Here is a 20,658-nt window from a genome sequence, read left to right as displayed (position 1 = left end):
CCTTCTTCACGGCGAACAGTTAACTGGGCTCTCCGCTTAATTCAAGCTCGTGTAAGAGGCAGTGAGAAGGTTGATTCCAATATTCCCCTTCTCGTCCCACCACGCTCAAGCTGTTGCTACTTATTAAACATTTTAAAATCCCTGCTGCCAAAGTCCCCAGGAGACATTTATCTGCCATAGTCATAAACGACTTGCCAGCATGCTACTCAAAACTGCGTTTCCCAGCCAATAAATACAAGCTCCAGAATCAGGAAAAGCAGGGTTTGGCTTGCTCTAATTTTCAGTGGTATGTCACCGGGATACTATAACTACTTTTAAATTCAAATCAGCTTCCTAAAAATTAACTGGTTTTATCAGATACAGCACAGTGGACTGGTAAACACGTAGCCTCATGTACTGAAACACTTTACATTTAATGAAGTTATGCCATTAGCAAATGTACAACATGGGTGCATTAAATCCACCTATAGAACAGCTCTATGTATGAGAGAGAGGATTTATTTTAGCTTTTCTCAATAGAGCAGGAGTGCCTTTCTTGGCTTTTGCCTTTTTTCTTTTTTTTTTTAACTAAAACCAGAATTTGCACACACACAAAAAAAACCCAAAAAGTATCTACTCTCATAATGAAAAAAGACTGGTTTTTTTCTTTTTTTTTTTTTTCTTTTTTCTTTTTTTTTTATTCCAGTTCAGGAAGGAAGAGAATCATCTTGCAAGTTAATATAATTAGCTCCTTTGCCTCTATAATCTACTTCTGCTCAACAGGAGCCCCCCAAAAAAACACTTTATGTCCCAAGTGAAACGTGAAAACTACTTGTTAAGGTCTCTTTTGAGGCACATGATTCGGACGGTCACTTTCAGAGTATCGGAATCAGCGTTGTCTTCCATCTCCTTTCTTGTCGGAAGAGCTCTCCGGCGTGCCGCGGGCTCCCCATGTCTCGGGTGGAAGGCTATCTGTCCCTGCCCCAAATCAGAAAGGGTTAGGATGGCACAAGTCAGCACAGACACCCATTTTGCACTTCACACCTAAGGATGTACGTTGACGACTCCCCACTTCAAATTCCTCACAATGAGAGGGGTGGGGAGGGAAACAACCAACCAACCAACCAAAAAAAAGGACAAGAGACAGTAAATTTCACTGTGATCACACTACGGCAAAATATACCTTCTGTTCATTGCAAAAAACGCTTGAAGGCCAAATTAAAGAGGGAAAAAAAAAAAGTATGTTGCATGAGTTACAGTGCAACCGTATTATTCCTTCTCTTTCTATTTTCCTTCCCCCCCGCCTTGTTCAGTCTAGAAAAAGGATTGAGTACAACACAGTCAGGTAAGTGGCCACAAAAGAGTAGCTGTCTTTGGCAAGAAGTCACCGCGTCAACCCTCTCTGTCACCTTCTGCCCATTTCGCTCTGTCTCATGAAGTGGATGTTGTTGGCGCTGTCTGAGAGTTCGGGGTACTGCTCCACTGAGATCACGAAATAGCCATCGTAGCCCTGTACCCGGCCCGTGTTTAGCACTTGTTGCTTCTCCCCTTCTGTCCACGAGCGAACACCCTCCTCCCCATCCCGCAGTCTCTGCTGTTCCCGGGACCACGCTTGGGCGACAGCTCGCTGCCGGGCCAGCTCCAGGACGCGGGTCTTCTCCTCGTCCAAGGTGGTCCCATAGCGAGTGTTTAGACACAACGCGCCGTACTGGAGCTGGATGTCCGTGTAACGTCTAGTCCTTCCATTGAGCACTGTGTTGATCTGGGACACCGTCACGTTCACGCCGTTCTCCAGGGTCCTCCGCCCGCCGCTGAGGCCCAAGATGGACAGGTCGCCCTCCGATGGCCCTTGCTTGATGAAATAGTGCGTGTCCACCCCGTCGATGGTGAAGTGCAAGTTCTCCAGGTAATGGGCGTTGTTCAGGATGGCCGCGATCCTCCGCCCATCCTCGTTGGCCACACTGATGATGTCGGTGGCCACGCGCCCGTCCTTCATGGCGAACTTGACGCCTTTGCCAAAGATAGAGCCTCCAGAAGCAAAGTTCTTGTTCTTCTTGACCTGCCGGCACCCGGCGATGCTGGAGCTGTAGATCCGCTCAAAGTGCTCCAGAGTGACAAAGGCCTTCAGCTGCTTCTGCACTTCACATTGGACACCCAGAATTGACTGAGCAGGGAGAGAAAGAAGAGAAATATGTGTTAGAAAGAGAAGCCTGATGGCCCAGAGGCATTATTAGCATGCTGGAAACCAGCAGAACGTCCTGGAAACATCTAAGGACACTCCATTTTTTTCTCCCTTATCATCTTTTTTTTAGATTTTACATTATTTTTAATGGAAGAGGCATTTTGTCAGGTTATTCACCCTAGGAATGGTACCCCATTAGGGTGGTAAAACACTGTCACAGGTTGCCCAGAGAGGTGGTGGATGCCCCATCCCTGGAGACATCCCAGGCCAGGCTGGACGGGGCTCTGAGCAACCTGAGCTGGTGCAGATGTCCCTGCTCATGGCAGGGGTGGCACTGGATCAGCTTTGAAGGTCCCTTCCAACCCATACTATTCTATGATTCTATGATTCTAAGGCTCATTGTTTCAAGAAACCAAACTGATTTACTCTTACAGACTGAAGAAGGCAAAGATACCAAAGAATTTTTTTGCCTCAGTGGTGTGAAGGTCTAATTTGTACTCTCCCACCTGGCTGGGTACATGCAATTATTTTATGCTTCAGTCTTCTTCATCTGCACCTATTCATAGCGAATCTGCTGGCTGTGATGATTTATAAAATGCTTTCAGATTTTCTGTGAGTGTGAAAGTATTTGTAAAACTTCTCTCTATTTTAACTGTACTTTGTAACTCCTGTGGAACCTTCAAAAGCTCTGCATCACAGGTATGACCCTCAAAGTAGCCATAAACTCTATATCCCATTTCAACCTGGCCAAAGCTGGTTGTTCAAAACTCAAGGAAGACCCTAAATCCTGTTTCCTGCAAACCCTCTATAACGTGCCAGGCTCCCTGAGCCAAGACCAGCCGCACCCAATGCTCAAGTTTTGGCTTATACTGAAGCAAAACTGCTGCGAGACAACAGCCTGGATCATTTGTAGTCAGGTACAATACAAAGTCACTTTTGCTGTTTGCGCATAATGGAGCAAGCATACAGCGAGTCAGGAGCTCATCATTACTGCAAAAATGTCTTTGGAAATGCTCTCATCAATTCACGGCAGCGCAGGCTTCTTGCAGACCCCTGTCCATGAACAATTATTTGCTCAAATTTCACAGAAGCGAGAGGATGCTACGACAAAACTCTCCTGGCACTGCCAATGGCTCAGTTCAATAATATAATGACATCCAGGATTAAAAATAGCCTACAAAGAAAAGTTTGCTGCAGTCCAGTTATTTCGAGGAAATTTAACATCCATGAAGGATATTGCCTTAAACTGTCCACAAGCTTAAGGGTCGCATCCTTCCCTGGGTGTGAGAGGACAATTCAGATGATTCAGGCTTTTCAGCGTGGACCTCTCAACTTAGGCTTGTAAGGTACAAAGTGAAGGGAAATAAACCCTCATTTCCATGGTGGCCATTTCCAGGGAAGGGTCTCAAAGCATGAAAGAGATGAAATAAAGGATTTAGCATTGCCGGATGATCAGTTTTGATTGATAAATGAGACAACTATAAAGGAACAGAGGTACGCAAGTTCGAGAGCATGTTTTGGGTTGTAAAGTGTTAAAATACCAAACACCCAGGACTGACTTTTATTCAAAGTGGCAAGCAGGCGGGAATAGCTCCTCCTGTTCCCCTTTTGATGAACAGCATAGGAGTCAGAGCAGGAACCCGTCGCCTATGACAGAGAAGCTCTTTCTGGTGCTCCCCATGTTGCCTGTGGGGGATCTTGCCCACAGCCTAGAGAGCGATATAATTAACAGACTGATCGGGAGCCGAGCTGAGCTCCCCTGCCAACTGCACAAGTGCTTGAATTATGCAAAAAATGGACGTAATTGATGTAGGTGTCACCCATGATGGACACGGAACAATTAGGTTTCTAGTCTCCATGAAACACTGTTCTAAATAAGTGTATATTGCACAGCCTTGGTTAGCTCTTTCAGGGAGGTTTAAATGGTGGCGTTTTCTTCTCAGGTCCATCGCATATGGATTGACTCTAGGTGGTCCTTCTCCACTACGCAAGCACACCATGTTGCTCTTCCAACTCACTTCAGTAACTTTTACAAGTGATAGGAAAAGGCATTGCTTGTTACTCATCTTGAAACACCATTTGGTGCGGGCTCCTTCACTCGTGGATATAAATCAGGTCTTTATGTCCTGTGGTCATTTGTCTATCATCAGCTAGATATACATCACCACGTGTACCAGCAGTTGTGTGATAAGGGTCCCTGGAATGAATTGCACCTTCTACTGATTATCATCTTGGGGAAGGGAGCTCTGGGGGGGTCAGACCACACTAGGCTTGGCAGAATTACTCCTATCAGAAATCTCCCCCATTCCTCTTCTATTTTATCTTTATTATCTTATTCATGATGAGCTGCAGGAACTTTAGTGCCTTTTCATAGAATCATTTTGGTTGGAAAAGACTCTCAACATCATCATGTCCAACTGTTAACCTAACACTGGCACTAAACCATGTCTCTAAGAACCTCATGTACCTGGTTCCTGCATGGGCAACTGAATCAAAACCCTACTTTGCACAGTCAGTGGAGACTACAGTGTGTTCAGCTTAGTCTAAAATTAATGCCTAGGAGGTGGACAGCTCTTTAAGTGAGCTCCACTGTATGAACTAGATGTTGACAGACTATAGTGAGTGCACACATCTAGAACACATGGAGACATCTATATGTTCATGTCTTAGTCTTGAATTCAATTCTAGCTCATAGCAGCTCATTATCTGAACTGTCCTTTGGGCTCCATTGACAAGCCACCCAAAAGGATGGTGTTGAGTAGCATTTTTGACACTATGGGGAGCCTTGATGGGCCACCAATTGTTGCTCCAGAAAGGTACAGGCAATCCATGCTGTAGACATGAAGAAGTCCAGGGAACTCTAGGGTATCCCAAATGGCACCAGGAACCGAATTCATTGTAGATCTCTGCTCGTGAAAATGGAAGCTTGGATATCAAGTTCACAGGCAGAGACATAAATTTAGATGTCTTAATCAAGAACAAAATCACATCCAAAGGATTTTCCACTGGGGATCGGTTACAGGCCTTTTGGGGTCTCCCCATCTTTTGTCATGTAGGGAAGTAGGAGATCAGACACGTACAAAGCCGTAATGCTGAACATCATCATCACTTAACTATTACTGTAACTAAACACAGTTCTATTGTCTTGAAAATGAGCCCAGGACAACTTAAAATGACTTTTTGAGTGCATTTCTTTGATAAAAGAATGTATTTGGGAACAGCACTTTTTAAAAGGAAAAAACATCCAACAGAAAACAACAACAAACAACAAGAACAACAAAGAACACCAACCCCCCAAAAACAATAAGGAATTCAGGCAAATCAGAGTACAGCTAGCTTATATGCTCTGCTGTGAATACAGAGGGGATGGAGGCAAACAGATTGGAGTTCAAAGAGGCAGCGTATCCCTGACTTTGAAATTACCATTTCTGTTTCATCTTAGAACTCATTTTAATGAACTGGCAAGGAAAAGAAACAGAAAATTTCCATCCAAGGCTGCAGTGGCATGTGCTATTCTCTAAAAAATGCTGCTGCTTTTAGCAACTGTAAACCAAGGTACCTAGAAAACCAGTTTTACGGAAGAAAGGAATTAACAGTTATTTTATTTCAATATTTGTTGCTAGATGTGAGTGACAAATATGCTGGGTTTGTTTTTCCTCACAGCCTTTTTTAATCAGATGTCCTTAGGCGACATTTCACTTTATCTAGTAACAACCCATTGGAGAGAAGAGAATGACCTTCATCATTTGTTTGCTGCTGCACAGAGCTTAGGAGAATGGCACGTTGCAGAGATCTCTGAATAGCCTCTTGCATTTCGCCTGCACCTCTTGAGGATTTGAAATACCAGAGCCAGATACTATCATCTGTTGTTTTTAAATACCGCCTTCCACTGTGAGACTGAAAGCTTTAATTTCCCATCAAGGATCCAAGATGTGCAATAAGTGAACATGTTTCCAAGTTTCTCTACATCCTTGTGCCATTATACACAGATAGGTGTTTCTCTTACCACCATATGGCTTACAATGCAGAAAGCCACTCTTTCAAAAAGGCGTGGAAATTATGACTTCTCTGAAATATTCTTCAGCATTAACTCCTTCCTATTTACCCCCTGGCTCTCTGTTGACAAAACCATTCTTCAGACATCAGCCTCTTTCCTCCATTCCACCTGGTCATCAGCTAAAGATGAGTCCCCCATGTGGATGTTCCCCACCAACTCTGCTCACAGAGTACACATAAGAAAGGAAGTTTTTATGATGAGGGTGGTGAGACCCTGTCCCAGGTTGGCCAGAGACGTGGTGGATGCCCCATCCCTGGAGACATCCCAGGCCAGGCTGGACGGGACTCCGAGCAACCTGAGCTGGTGCAGATGTCCCTGCTCATGGCAGGGGGGGCACTGGATGAGCTTTGAAGGTCCCTTCCAACCCAAACTGTTCTATGATTCTATGATTCTAACTCCCAGCTGCTGGAGGTGCAAGATGAGCCCATCACCCACTACATCCTATGAAGACCCTACCCATCAGCATGGCTGCACTGCACGCTGATTGGCTGAGAGGCAATGCGTCTACTCAGTAACCTGCCAACCACAATGCAAGTGGGGCAACGGAGGTGAGTGATTGGCCAGCAAGCCCACTGCTGTAGATGCTGATTGGTTAGCAATGAGTGAAACCCAAGTGCTGACTCTTGGGCTTGGAGAACAGGTCTCTCCACGCCGCCAGCGTGCACATCTGCAGGGGGATAACGAGGTTGAGCTCATCAAGCAGATTTCCATCTGTAGGGAAATAAGAGGATTTGTCTCCTTCTCTCGCTCATCTATTTTCCTAAAGCTTCAAGAGCTTAATGTCTTTGAGACTTAAACTCCCTTCTCCGCAACAGATACACAGAAAACTGGCCGCTACTTTCGCAAAACATAACTAGGGGCTGATGGACAGACGTGCAGATAGCACGATGGCCCAAACCCAGGACGAAGCATCCGCAATGTGAGGAAGCCTCCTCTGAATGATGAACGCTGGCAGAGCCGCTCCTTCCGACAGATTGTCCCTGGGAGAAGCTCTGCCAGAATGCACAGCCCTACAGCTCAGTCCCCGGCTCAGCATCCCCGAGCAGCCCTCGTCTCCAAAATGCTGCTCCATAAGGGATGCCAAAAGCTTCTCCAGAACAGACTGTAATGGGCTCTGTGGAAAACGGGACCCTCCCTGGAGGCAGTGTTGATGGGATGGAAAGAAGGGCAGTTAATAATATGATGTAGTTAACAATATAAGTGCCGACTCCAAAACACCCCTCCCTGCAAATAGAGTTGTTCTGGCTCCAGCAATTACCTGACAGTTCAACAAGACAAAAGAGAAGAAAAAAAAAAAAAGAGAAATTGGATTCAGGTGCAGCAGCCCCACAATATGCCAGAGGTCACCCAGAGTCTCCTGGTGGCCAATAACACTGAATTTGTTCGACAAACAATTTAGTGGCAGCCACACGGTTGCAGGGAGGAGTGGGGGGGAAAAGTGCTGCACAACAGAGTATTGGATTTTAAATGTCACTCCGGAGCTGCAGGGGGTGAGTGCAAGGTTTATGACACGCTGGCTGCTTCTGAGCTGGTGGATGCTCAAAATCAGAATTATCTCTCCCATCTCCCAGCCCTGCAAGGCAAATACCAACAATGTTTTGGAAGGAGATGCTCGGGCCCTCTGGTTATGCACTCTGAGGAGATGAAGCAGCCATTTATGTGGGGTTAGTTGCTTTGCTGTTGTGCTCTTGTTATTCATTCCTCTCGGATAAAAGAACTGACTCAATCTGCTGGGCTACAGCTTTGATCAGTGAAGCCAGTGGAGCAACTCAAATTTACTTTGGTCTGTCACAAGGAGGTATGTGACCCAGAGAAACCAGGGATCGGAAGACACGGAGATGAGAAACCTGTGGTACATTGTTCAGAGAATATCCCTGGATTTCAAGCAGGATGAGCATTGTCCAATGCCTTGTCCAGGCTACTTCAAAATGACAAAAGATTTGGAGCTTCCTCCTTATGCCCTGGAAGATCATTTCACATTTTGATCAGTCTTATTATCTGAAAATATTTCCCGTGCTTCCATTTAACTTTGTTTAATTCTGTCATTTGCTATGTGAAATTTTCAGAAGTTTGTGTTTTCTTCCACATGCTTCATCAATAAATACACAGCAAATCAGTAGGAAGGAGGGCTGGATTGTGTCTGGGAGCTTGTATGTGCAGCTGGAAGGACTGGGAATGAACAGAACCACATGTGAAACATCAGTGTTGAATGCACAGATAGGCTTAGGAGAAAATGGATCATATTTTCAGGTATCATATGTGAAAGAATTTGTTTTATGCAAATATATGCCTGCAATATGCTGGATGTGACAGAAAGGAAGGGAATCCTGCTCTACAGCATCTGAGAGCCACTTGCTAACACAGCATGATCCTGCAGCTGTAGACTAAAATAAAAATGCTCATGTTTCGCTGCTGTCATAACACAAGGGAAGAATATGAAACAACCTGCAATAGTTAAATTCCACTTTCAACACTTGAGTGTGAAGTGACTCATCTGGAAGCGAGGTGGCTGAATAAACCCTCTTTTACCAAGCAGGTCCCTGCACAGCCCTCACTGCAGCTGTTCACTTTAAAAACCTGAAGGGGACACGGAGATTTTATTTTCTTCTCATTGCTCGATCAGGCAGATTCACCTAAAACGGGTGGATGGACGGGAGGGCTCCCTGGTTTTTTTTTATTTCTAGATCAGCTGCCTATATGAGCAAGTGTCAGTCTTCATCTCAAGCTGTCACCCAAATTACTTGGCTATTCGATAAAACTAATAATAATAATGGACTAACGATAAAATAATAATACAAGAATACTAATAACACCACCAATAGCAATAATTTCTGTCGTGGTTCTGTGAGAGTTACAACAATTTAGAGACAATCTTTTGTGTGGTCTCTGAATGAGCCTGCCCTGTTTGCCTTCTCCTGTACAGCTTTGCCTGGGGAGACTGTGTCACATCAGAGAGAAGGAAAAATCCCAAGGCTATTTCTCATTACAGGAAACATCTCTATTAGCATTTTATTGTTTAATCCAAGGAAGAGAGAAACAGAAAAGGAGTCTTTGAGCTCCAAAAGACAACAGAGTGACTGCAGCGTAATGGTTTTAAAGCATCAACTCAGCCACGGTAGCAAAAGGCATAGTTCTTTTGGTCCCTCTCTGTTATAAAGTGATATGTCTTCATATAAATCTCTCATTGAAGTTGAAGCTGGTACATTTTAGCTTGTCTTCACCATAGCTATGAGGGTGAGTACCATGGATGGGCTGACACATGACTATTTCATTTAGCCACAGTATCTTATTCATACCTCTGAGTGATACCTTTTGTGGCTGGAGAAATGTGACACTATTTTACCTCCTGGTTTAATATGTGTACAGACCCTCAAGAATCTGCTGAAGGACAGTAAGATTCCAGTGAACTCATAGATAAAGAGGTTCGGAGGGCAGCTGGGATCATTTCCACTTCCTACTGGCATCATTGTATGAGCAGAAATGTTAAGAGCGTGTCCTGATGTCCCCAAACACATGGATTCCTCGCTGCTCTCGTGATATTTGAATACGCAGCAAAAGCAAGTAAGAACTCAGACTAAAGAAGATTTGGACTAAACTGATGAAAGCAACCTCAGAATAAAATCAGGCTAGGAGGTGACAGAGTATCCTGGGAGGTAAATGACTTTTTCAAGGTCATACGACTGACAAGCAATAGGGCTGGGAGGAACCCAGGGCTCTGGCATCCTGACCTTGTGTGCCCACCTTTGACAGCTCTGCCTCCATCCTTCAGCTCAGTAATTCCCCATAGGAAGGGAGGGGGAAATGATTGGGCTGTAAAAGCTTTTTCTTGCCAATTTTCATCACTGAATTTTGTGGCAGCATCTACCAAAGTGGCTTGTGATGCAGGCCTGTTTTTAAAAGCAGGACACAGTGACTTGGGATTAAATCCACTCAGGTAAAATGAAAGTTAGCTTTCAGTTAAAACTTCTTTTTGGTAAGACCCACTGCAATGCGGAACAGTTTCCTGGGGAAGGACTGGGACTTGATGCTTAAGACGTTTTAAACCAGACTGAATAAGTTTCTGGAAAAAAAAAATCTGTAGAAAATTATTCTGGTTTAAGATTTGCTTTTCTTTTTGCTTCTAAGAATACTTGGTGCAAAGGCCTTGAACTTAGCTTGCAATATGTTGTAATATGGTTTCTTGCAAGAGAAAGAAACAGTAACACACCATTTCATTGGGCAACCACCAGAAAACCTCACTGGAAAAAGCACCATGGAAGTAAGCAACTTATGATGCAATTATTCAGTCAGATTTCATCACTGTAACAGAGACTGACTCACTCTTAATCTCCCAGCATATCTTGGAGAAAAGGCTAATATATGTTTTTTTAATAAATATTGCAACTGGATATGCTGATAAGGGTGTGAGATACAGTATAGAGTTGCATGAATCACCTTGCTATTGTCCCATTCTTGGGTTTTCATCTGCGTGTGGATTAGCTCATAGGACGGCTCCATCGCATCCATGTCTGGCTTGGGGTAGCCGGGGATGACGTTGTGTAGCTGGAACCCAAAAGTGAGCAGCCAACTGTTGACATCTGGAATGGAAGAGAAGCATAAATCAGGTTATCTGATCTCTCAAATCAGGGTGGCTCAGGAGAACGGCACAGAGCAGGACCCTGGTACAGCTGCGATATGGCCAAAATGATAAGCGTCTACTTCATGTGAAGAGCAGAAACCTTAATGATCCTTGGAAGAAGCGTGTGCCAAAGCTGGGATTTCCACCTCCAACCACAGTCCAAGTCTGCACTTGGTCAGCTCTGAAACAGCAGCTTTAGCAGCGACCAAATGGCTCAAATCAAAGCCAAGTCAATGTCTGCCATTCTCAGCAGGCACCAGGTACTGCTCTGAGGTACGCAGGAGAACCACGGAAACAATACATGGATGGAGGCTGAGAAGCTCCAAACTGGAGAGGTTGTCCAGTCCTACAGTGAGCTCTGAACATCTCAGCCACAGTACTTCTCTTCCTGAGGACTCTCAAAGACTAAATTTAGAGCTATGTGAGCCAGAACACCAGGACATACGGGACAAACAGCATGGTCATTTGGCAGGTGCTCGTGGAGGAGACTCTGGACACATCATCTGCTTTTTCCATGGAATTTCCACCTCAGTCCTGACTTTCTTGGCCTTGTTCATAAGAAGGTGTAGTTTGAGTATGAAACCAGTGTAAAGTCATATGTCATCGTTTATAGTGACATTTAAAATCAGCCTCCACACTACCTGCAAGGTACATTATAGTACAAATAGTGTACAGATAGAAGACGACTTTGCTTGGGTACCTTTCACAAACCCCTTAGAAGGCCATGGAGGGTGAGAAAACTGCTGGCTACAAGCGATAAACTATTGTCCTATGCAAAAAGGAGGACCAGTGGCCCTAAAGGGGACATGATGGAAACCCCAGCCATTTGGGACATCATTCACTTGACAGTACAGACTGCAGAGTCTTCTCTGATTTTGATTTTACAGCTATTAGAAATAGCAGCTGAATGTCAGTCCACTGGAGGAAACAGGGACGATGCTGGCTAACTCCGAGATCTGCTTGGGATCAGCATCGCTTCCCTTCTTAACTTCAGAGCATTTGATGATCTCACCTCGTTTGCCTTCACTGAACTCTAGAGGACACACCTGCTCCAATCCTCAAGCAATACGCCGTGCATTTGGCACACAAACAGCAATTGCAAAAAAAAGAAAGGTATGAAGGTAAAGTTTAACTAATATCAGCTCCCAGGGGCGTTAAGTGTTTTGCACGTCACTGGGATTGTGTTGGTGATTGCTTTGCTTCAAGCTGGATGTGCAAGGGGCTTGATTTTCATTTTGCTAAACTCAACAAACGCTGTTGAAACAATCTGAAAAAGGGATCGATTTAACTAATCAAATATGCATCTTTGAATATTTTTTCTCTATTCCCCATGAGCCTAAATGAATGTTTTGAAGAGCTGGTCAGAAAAGAAATTACGGATGCAAGCAGCAAATAAGTGCAAGCAGCACTTCCAGATGACTGGAGAACCAGGAGCCAAACAAACACACTATCTGTTGCTTGTTTTCTTACAGGCCAAAATGTTGAGATTGGGCAGATGTCCAAAAAGCCCTTGCGATGATCCATGTGGAAGGGGGAGGATTTCTGTAATAAAAACACTTCTGTTCACTCAATGTACAGATTGTTTTTGGAGTGTCTTTGGAACGGGGAGGTTGCGGCGGGGGGAAGGAAAGAAATTAAAAGGCTCATTTGATTATTTTTTTGCTTAGTGCTAAGCCAGCCTGCTTCCAAATCCTTCTCATGTGAAATGAAGACCTTCGATGTACACATTGTGGGCCAGGTGGTCAGGAGAACAAAGTAAAACAGTGAAGGTCGGCATTGGTGCAGGAACCTTTTTCCGAGCACTTCACAAATGTTCAGAAGGATACGGAGCAGGGATGCTGAACAGCTGAAAAATATGTAACATGTCTGGAAAGATTCAAGACAGGCTTTTTTTGCTACTTCCCAGAAAACTGACTTTCAAAACATTTGCAAACAGGAGTCCATTCTTTTTGGGAATAGGTGTAGGAATACCCAGAATAAAATAAAAAAAACCCCAAAACACAAAAACCCAAAACATGGGAGGAAGGTGTGGAGCTGAGAAAACAGAGGGGAAAATATTAGTTTGTCAAGAGGCAGTGACAACTTTTTTGACAGAAAAGTACATTTCACATCACAGAGGCTGGTTTTTTTTTTTTCAGCTACAGTAACCCTGCCAACACATTTCACAGTAAATTCGAGGGCAAAGAAAAGGAGTGCTTAATGCAGACACACGTAATGGAAATGTCAGTTCAATCCATCAGGATTGCCGAAGCTGGCAGCAAAGCTCCGCGCCATGAAGTGCACAATCGCTAAAATATTCATGTTTAACAATGGGCCTCTCAAAATACAAATACCTGATTCCCCTGCTCTCCCCTCCGCCCACCTCTGATTTGTACCCACGAGCTCAGAAACCTCATCGTTGGAGACCAAAACATGTGTCGTTCGCCCGTGTCCTGGGCGTGGAGCTCCCCTGAGGACGGCGGGTCCCAGGGAGGGGACGGAGGGACAGAACATGGTTTTCTGTGCCCAAATCCAGGCAGATTTGGTTGTGATGGCAAGGACACAATCACATTGGGTCCTGCCCATGAGATGCCTGGAAGCTTCAGCAGAAAGAACTGCGAGAGCACCAGCCTTGCATCACAGCATCCATCCCATAACGTGACCTGGTCCTTCCACGCACTGGGAGAGGAGAAGTTTAAAAAATGTATTTGGGCTCCGTATTCTTGAAAGATTAAAATAAAAAAAAAAAACAACAAACTTTTAAGACAGTGGAAAAAGTTACTCGATGCATATAAAACCTCGTAAAGTATCAGATTTGGACCTCTGGATGTTATCATCATAGCTGGGTAGGAAATTTTTCGCCTGTTCCAAGATGGTTGGAAATTTTGTCCTGTCTTAACTTGATCAGGAAAGTAAAAATCTGTTAATATGTCATGAAGCAACTCTTCAAAAATATATCAGTTCAAGACAACGATCTCAAATTAAGATCTTCTGCTTAGGTTTTCACCCCTCAATTTTTCTTTTCCAGTTTTCGATCATTAGTTTACATTTAACTTCAAAAGTTTGAAAACCAAAAAGGAATTAATTCATACAATTTTGAGCGCTGTTTACAGCATTTCTGCTGAGAAATCTCTCAAGCTCAACCCTCTCCCATAAACAAATTCAGTTTTGACAAATGAGCATTTTCTGATAGGAAAAGTTATCTCAGAATATTCCCTGCCAACCTTAATTATCAGACTGAGGCCAACACACAGGATCTTAGTCTGCATCTTTTGGCGTATTTTACTTCCCTCATGGCATCATCTTCTCAGCTCTGGAGAAAACAGCTTTTAATTAAAAAACCCACCAATCTAATCTTCATGATTATTGCAGAAGAACCTGAAAGCACAAATCCTAACGGCTGGAAAAACAAGTGGTAGAGAACAATCCAGCATTTTTATTTTGTAATTTTTTTTTTGCTATTAAGCCGATCTCATAACTTAGGGGAATGTAAATATTGTTGCCTATGGGAATGTTGTGATAGACGCAGCAGCAGCATCTAAAAATTAGTTTTTTCTCCTTAAAAAGTATGTACATTTGATTTGTTGTTGCGTCACCTGTGTCACCTTCCAATAGGAAGTATCTAAAAAAAGAGTCCCACCAGGACAGTCCTCTCGAACATTACTGCCAGTTTCGCACAAAGTAGGAATATAGGAAAGACATTTAACCTATAGAACAACTTTCTGTATAAAAACCCCATACATAGAGCTCATGTTATTGCCATTTTGCAAAGTCCCAGGGGAAGCAGTTCAGAGGTTATGTCAAGCTGTGGGGTAGGTATGCCCTAAAACCTGGCCTTTAAGTCTAACGAACCTGCTTTTATTGGCTTATAATAGAAACTGTTAATTCTGTGGGGCAGATTAGTTTTGAACTACATGGTTTAGTGAAGTGTGCTCTGAAATAGCTGACTGTAATAAAAGGTTTAAGTTGCTGTTGCCGTTTTTCTAAAACAAATCTGCATGTCATTTGTTTAGTTGCAAATAAATTGCTAGGCAAGCCCGTGTAAACAGAGCTGCCCTTCCACAAAGAGAAAGGTTATCAGGACATTAATTGGTAGCTAAACTTGGGATAGCTGAGGGAACGAAAAACTGGAAGCAAAATAAAGAGAACAAACAGCAAGGAAGAGAAAAGGAAATAGGTTTGGGAATCACAACATCCATCTATGCTAATGAATTAAACATGTCCTGGACACAGGGGTCAACTGGCAAAGAAAATCTTGTGTTCATTATATTAAACACTGGAAAACCTCATGGTGACCAGGATTCTGCGAGAGGAGAAACTTATCCACTGATGGCAAGCTTGTGAATATGCTAATTAATTTAAATGTCTTACCCGTCATGTAACATTTGATATCCTGAGAGTTGCTAATGGGATTGTTGTTTTTGAACATATACAGGTTGAAAGGCATTATGTTATTGCTACTCAGATGCTTCCACATCTCATGGTCTGGACTCGTCCACCGACCCGCTAGCACATCGTAGTCTCTCCGTCCCATGTGGATAAGCTTTGTGAGGGGGTCATACAGCCCCCCATGGTAGCCGATGATGATCTGGAAGTTGGGATTGGTGTCCATGTAGATCTCACCATATGCTGTGTACAGTATCTGCTTAATCATTAAGCCAGTCCCACTGAAGACGGCCAAGGGGGTGCCAATGTTATCGCAGGCGATGTAAAATTCATCACCACTGCTGAGCTCCATTGCAAAGAGGTGGCCTTGGAGGTCATAGTAGAGGGAGGTGATCTCGGAGCTTGAGTGGTTGTACAAGTGGGTGACCTTGGTTGGGTTGGTCAGGTCTGCGTAGAAGAACTGCAAGTGATGGCCATGGCTGGTTTTGCTAGAGACCCTCCTTCCTAGGCCATCGTAACGGTATTTCACGCTCCACCCACTAGCTTTATTGTAGGCTTTGATGAGCAGGCCAGCCGAATTGTACTCAAAAATATCATTGCCCCTTTGCTTCAGGAAGCCATCTTCATCCATTTTGTACTGCACATCCCCCAGTCTAGTAATCCTGTCCCTGAGGTCGTACCTGAGCGGCGTAAGGCGGGCGCTGTTCCCCGGACTCAACAAATGGAGGTTTCCATTTAGGTCGTAGCTGTAACGCCAGAGTGGTTTGTCATTGATAGACACTGTCTGCAACTGGCCATCAGCATCATACTCATATGAGTATCTAGTTGTGTTTGCATAAGGCCCGACCTTCAGCTCTTTCTTAACCACTCTCCCCATGTTGTCATACTGCACCGTCATCCAGTACATCAGCGACCGGAATATCTCGTACTGCACCTCCTTCATCCTGCCGTAGGCATCGAAATGTTTAGTGTGAGTCATGACAGCAGTGGTGATGATCTGGTTGATGTCGTAGTAAATGACTCCGAATTTACCAAATTGCTCAGTTTTGCCTGACACGTCATCATACCTGTAGAGATCAATGGGTAAAGGTGTCTCGTTGATGACTGCTTGCATGCTGGTCACCCGAAAGCTGTTGTCATAGTTATAGTCGAAGCGCGCGTTCACCATGCCTTCCTCAGTGAAGCGGAAAATCTGCCGATCAATGAGCGGTCCGATCTGTCTGTACCTGATTGTACACGTGAACCCTTCGTTCTGCAAGTTTATTGTCTTCAGCATGCCAGCGGTTTCATCATAGGTGAAACTGATCTTCGTGGTGTCGTAGAGCATCTCGGCCAACTTGGACAACTTTCCATACTTGTAGATGACACGTCTCCCTGTCCCCAGGTACAACGTGTGAAGGAGCTGCTCATCCTCCGTGAAATCCTGAATTACCGAGGCGTTGCCTTCAGGTGGCCGGTAGATGTTCCTGTAGTAACCAATGGAACGAATGGTTTCTAAAGTCTGACGGGCAACGTTGGGCATGGTCACCGATGACAACCGGTCATTCTTGTCAAACTCAAAGATGTACTGTCTCTGGCTGTGAAGGAGTAGCACCATGGACTGGATGGGAAGGAGAAAAGTATAGATTATATTCCTGGTTTTCAGGTGAAATTACACTCAACTCTCACAAAACCTGCAAAATTCTCCAATCCAAAGAACAAAGCAAGTGAGATAAATCTCTGCACCCATAGGATTAAATGGTGAGAGGTATGTAGCTGCACAGCACATCGAGCATCCCCAGGGAGGAGTGGGTCAGAGGAAAAAGCTGTTAATGCAGTCAGGAAGGTCTAAGTTCAGAATGCTCACTTGTTTGAATCAATACTCCGTAGCTAGCTGTGTCTACCCAAACTCTCTGTGCCAATAGCTTTTACAGACTAAATAAATTACATTTGTAGAGTGAATTAAACAATGCTTGAAAAAGGAGCCCTCGACACCTTCCAATGCCCAATTAATTCATTGTGTCTCCGTATCTTCCGTTATTCTTTTAATGCAAACTTCTGCCTGAATGCTTATTTGGTCTGGGTTTTTTGTTTGTTTGTTTTTGGTTTTGTTTGTTTGTTTGTTTGTTTGTGGGTTTTTTTTGTTGTGGGTTTTTTTTTAATGTAACAAACAATCCACGCAGATTGTATGATGCGAGAAGCAAGTCAATATCTTTTGCTTTTTAAAAGCCATGTTACTGTAGTTTCCTTAAGCTGTTGTAGGGATAGGCTTTATATAAAACTCAGGAATAAAAAACTCCAGTCCCAGGTATGGAGCATATGGATCTGTAAGACACTGGGCAGTGTAATGATGAATGGTAATACCCAGAAGAATTTAACTCCCATGCCAACGTACAGAGTGCAGACTACAGAAAACATTGCAAAGAGTGTTACGACAGTCTAGCTGGATTTGTGCCTTGCACTTTCTATGATGTGTATCTCCTACAAAGCAGGAACGGGTCACTCAAAGAAGGCAGGATGTCAGACTGTACGGATTGTTTTCACATGGAAAAGCCTACTGGAAATTCCTACTGTTCACTTCTCTGACTTTACCTGAAGATATTTTATATTGCAGCTAGCTCAGCAAAGGAGTGTTGTGTTTAAAAAATCAAATGCCAAAGCTTCACAGCATTAAGACATTCTCTCGGTGTGACTGGGAAGAAACTTCTCAGGCTATTTTCAACTGCTCTTTCATGGTTTGGCATCAAAGTTACTAGGTGCACATCAGTGTAGGCAGAAGAGGAGTATTGGACCATAAGGACCATTAATCAGTTGATGTGAAGGAGCGCAGCTGTCCCGAAGTCAAAGAATTAAAGCCCATTTGCACCAAACACACCATATCTGAGAGATACAAGGATTCTCACCTTCTCCAAGTAAGTGTAGCTCCATGATTTGCCATCAGCAAAGATCCTGGATGTAATTCTGCCAGACTGATCGTACTCCATCCTTTCTGACATCGTGCCCCTCTGAATCCCTGCGATGTGTCCTCCTGGGGAATAGGTGACATTGACCCCGTTCAGTCTGCTGCTGGGTGACCAGAGACTGGGCCTCCCTGCCTGGTCGTAGAGGATGCGGAGCGTGAACTTGCGGTGGTCATCATAGATTTTCTCTGTCCTTGTCACACGGTCGAAGTCGAGGGACAGCAGGTTTCTGTTGTGAACCTACAGGACAGAGATAGAGAATTAGGAAGCTGGAAAAAGTTTAAGCTTAAAAGAGTAGCCTCGTTTCACCAAACACCTCTTTAGGCCACGCTGGAGAGTCTCCAGATGTTCCTTTACTCTGGATAAGATTTTCAAAGCAAAGAATTTTCCTAATGTTGCTTCTGTTGACTTCAGTGAGGAGGCAGAAAACCAGAAGATACTTTTGAAACATTGCCATGGTGAAGGAATATTGCCTATATCCCAAACCTAGCCTTAGGACTCCTACAGCAGATGTGATTATAGACCTACAGAAGATGAGAACTTGTGAGGAATATTTACAAGGTACTCTGCTTGTCAAACCTAGGATATATCGTTTTTTTTCCTTTCATGAATATCAAAAGATACTTGTAGAAAAAGAGATGGATGTTGTGTCAATATAGTGGAAAGCAGAGCTTTTCTCTGAGTATACTGGCTATACTGCATGCACTGGAGGTCAAGCCTTTCCCCTGAGATGAAATATGGATGCCTTGACCACTGGAGATGTTACACAGAGCAGGAACTTTTCTGTGAGAGCTGGAGTGTTAGCTTCATTGTCCTGGGGTTATTCGGTGTTGCATAATTACACTTCTGTTACCTCCACTGCCTCTGCCTTTCCAAAGATCAAAGGTATCTACTTCAAAGGCAGGAGCAGGAATACATTTTGATTCAGGGATTGTAGCACACAGCAATACGAAAAGGAGCTGGTAATACAACTCATATTTAGCTACGCATTCAAGGAAACTCAAAAAGCCACATCGCCACAGCAGCAAAGTACTCAGCAAGGACAAAAACCCCACAGTCCCAGTATGAGTTTGCCAGTGAAGACAGCTCTTTCTCCATTCCACCTCTTTTGAACCTCTTTCAGGTGTTGAACGTCCCTTTTCTAGAAAGGTGCAGATTCTTCTTGGATGAATTTCAGGCTCCAAAGAGTTGACTTGGTTTTCGGTTCCCTTGGCAGCTCTTCGGCTGCAGTCAATAAACCAGGTTTGGCAGGTCCCTGCAAGGTCTTCAGCCTGCAAGTCCAAAATCTTGCCCTGTCCTGCTGTGGGTAAAGCAAACACTCCTGACCTGAGAACTGTTCTCAGCCCTGACCTTGGCCATTACTTCAGGGTGTGCGATTGAATTCCTGCTATATGTCTTATGAGGACAGGCTGAGAGAGTTGGGGTGTTCACCCTGGAGAAGTGAAGACTCTGGGGAGACCTTATTGTGGCATTTCTGCACTTAAAAGGGGCTGATAAGAAAGATGGGGACAGACATTTTAGCATGGCCTGTTGTGATAGGACAAGGGGTGATGGTTTTAAAATAAAAGAGGGGAGATTCAGGCCAGACATGAGGAAGAAATTTTTGACACTGAGGGTCATGAAACACTGTCCCAGGTTGGCCAGAGAGGTGGTGGATGCCCCATCCCTGGAGACATCCCAGGCCAGGCTGGACGGGGCTCTGAGCAACCTGAGCTGGTGCAGATGTCCCTGCTCATGGCAGGGGGGGCACTGGATGAGCTTTGAAGGTCCCTTCCAACCCAAACTATTCAATGATTCTATATTTTGAGTAATGTGAGAGAAAGGATGTGATAGAGCCAATGGAGAAGGGCCTCCTCATCCCTGGAGGGATGGGAGAGGAAAGGGCAGGACCACTGCCATGGTTTTGGGCAGGTGTCTGTGCTGAAACCTGGAGAACGCGGACACTGTAAAATTAGAATTCAGAAGAAACCATCTCAGGAGCTGGGGTTGGAAGAGGCAAAAGCACAGCTGAGAAAATGTGGAACTGAGCTGAGAATGCACGTGGCCAGCTGAGAGAGAAGGAATTGGTACTGTGATGTAAGTGTGAAGATGATGTAAGAAGAGGCAAGCACAAGAATGATTTTCAGCTTACGAATAACAATGCTAAAGGACAGGTATGACTTGAGGAAAGCAGCGGCATGGAAAGGCAGATAAAGCTCCAACTAAATGTACGTAAAATAGAATGTAAATGGGCAATGGGAGAAAGAGGGAATTAGCCAATAGCCCACTGTAACAGACAAGCTGGGAAATAATTAAAAAGGTATCAAAACTCTAAGCACAGATGCACATATGTAACTAACAGTGCAATTTGATATCTTGTAGGTACTTGCTGCTATAAATAAACAGAAGTGACAATTGCTTGCAAAAAAAAAAAAAAAAAAAAAAAAGCAGCAAAGCAGGAAGGAATAGCATTTTTGCTTTCTATCTACTCACAGAGCAGCTCCAGCCCAGCAGCCGCAGCATCTTCTGCTACTGGTCT

The 20,658-nt window shown here is 44.1% G+C and overlaps 1 protein-coding gene across 1 annotated transcript in view; it reads right to left on the bottom strand.

Annotated features, from left to right (window-relative positions):
* Positions 1 to 740: 740 nt before the first annotated feature.
* TENM4 (teneurin transmembrane protein 4) overlaps positions 741 to 20,658 on the bottom strand; it is a 627,658-nt gene continuing 607,740 nt past the window's right edge. Inside the window, exons 29-32 of the mRNA XM_065629610.1 lie at positions 18,084 to 18,380; positions 15,187 to 16,801; positions 10,653 to 10,795; positions 741 to 2,143 (exon numbers count right to left, since the gene is read on the bottom strand). Of these exons, the coding sequence (XP_065485682.1) occupies positions 1,385 to 2,143; positions 10,653 to 10,795; positions 15,187 to 16,801; positions 18,084 to 18,380 (2,814 nt within the window). The 3' untranslated portion in view covers positions 741 to 1,384. The remainder of the gene's footprint in view (positions 2,144 to 10,652; positions 10,796 to 15,186; positions 16,802 to 18,083; positions 18,381 to 20,658) is intronic.

The sequence above is a fragment of the Caloenas nicobarica genome, chromosome 1 (assembly GCF_036013445.1).
Source record: "Caloenas nicobarica isolate bCalNic1 chromosome 1, bCalNic1.hap1, whole genome shotgun sequence".
Classification (NCBI taxonomy): Eukaryota; Metazoa; Chordata; class Aves; order Columbiformes; family Columbidae; genus Caloenas; species Caloenas nicobarica.
This window is presented reverse-complemented; position numbering and strand designations above follow the sequence as displayed.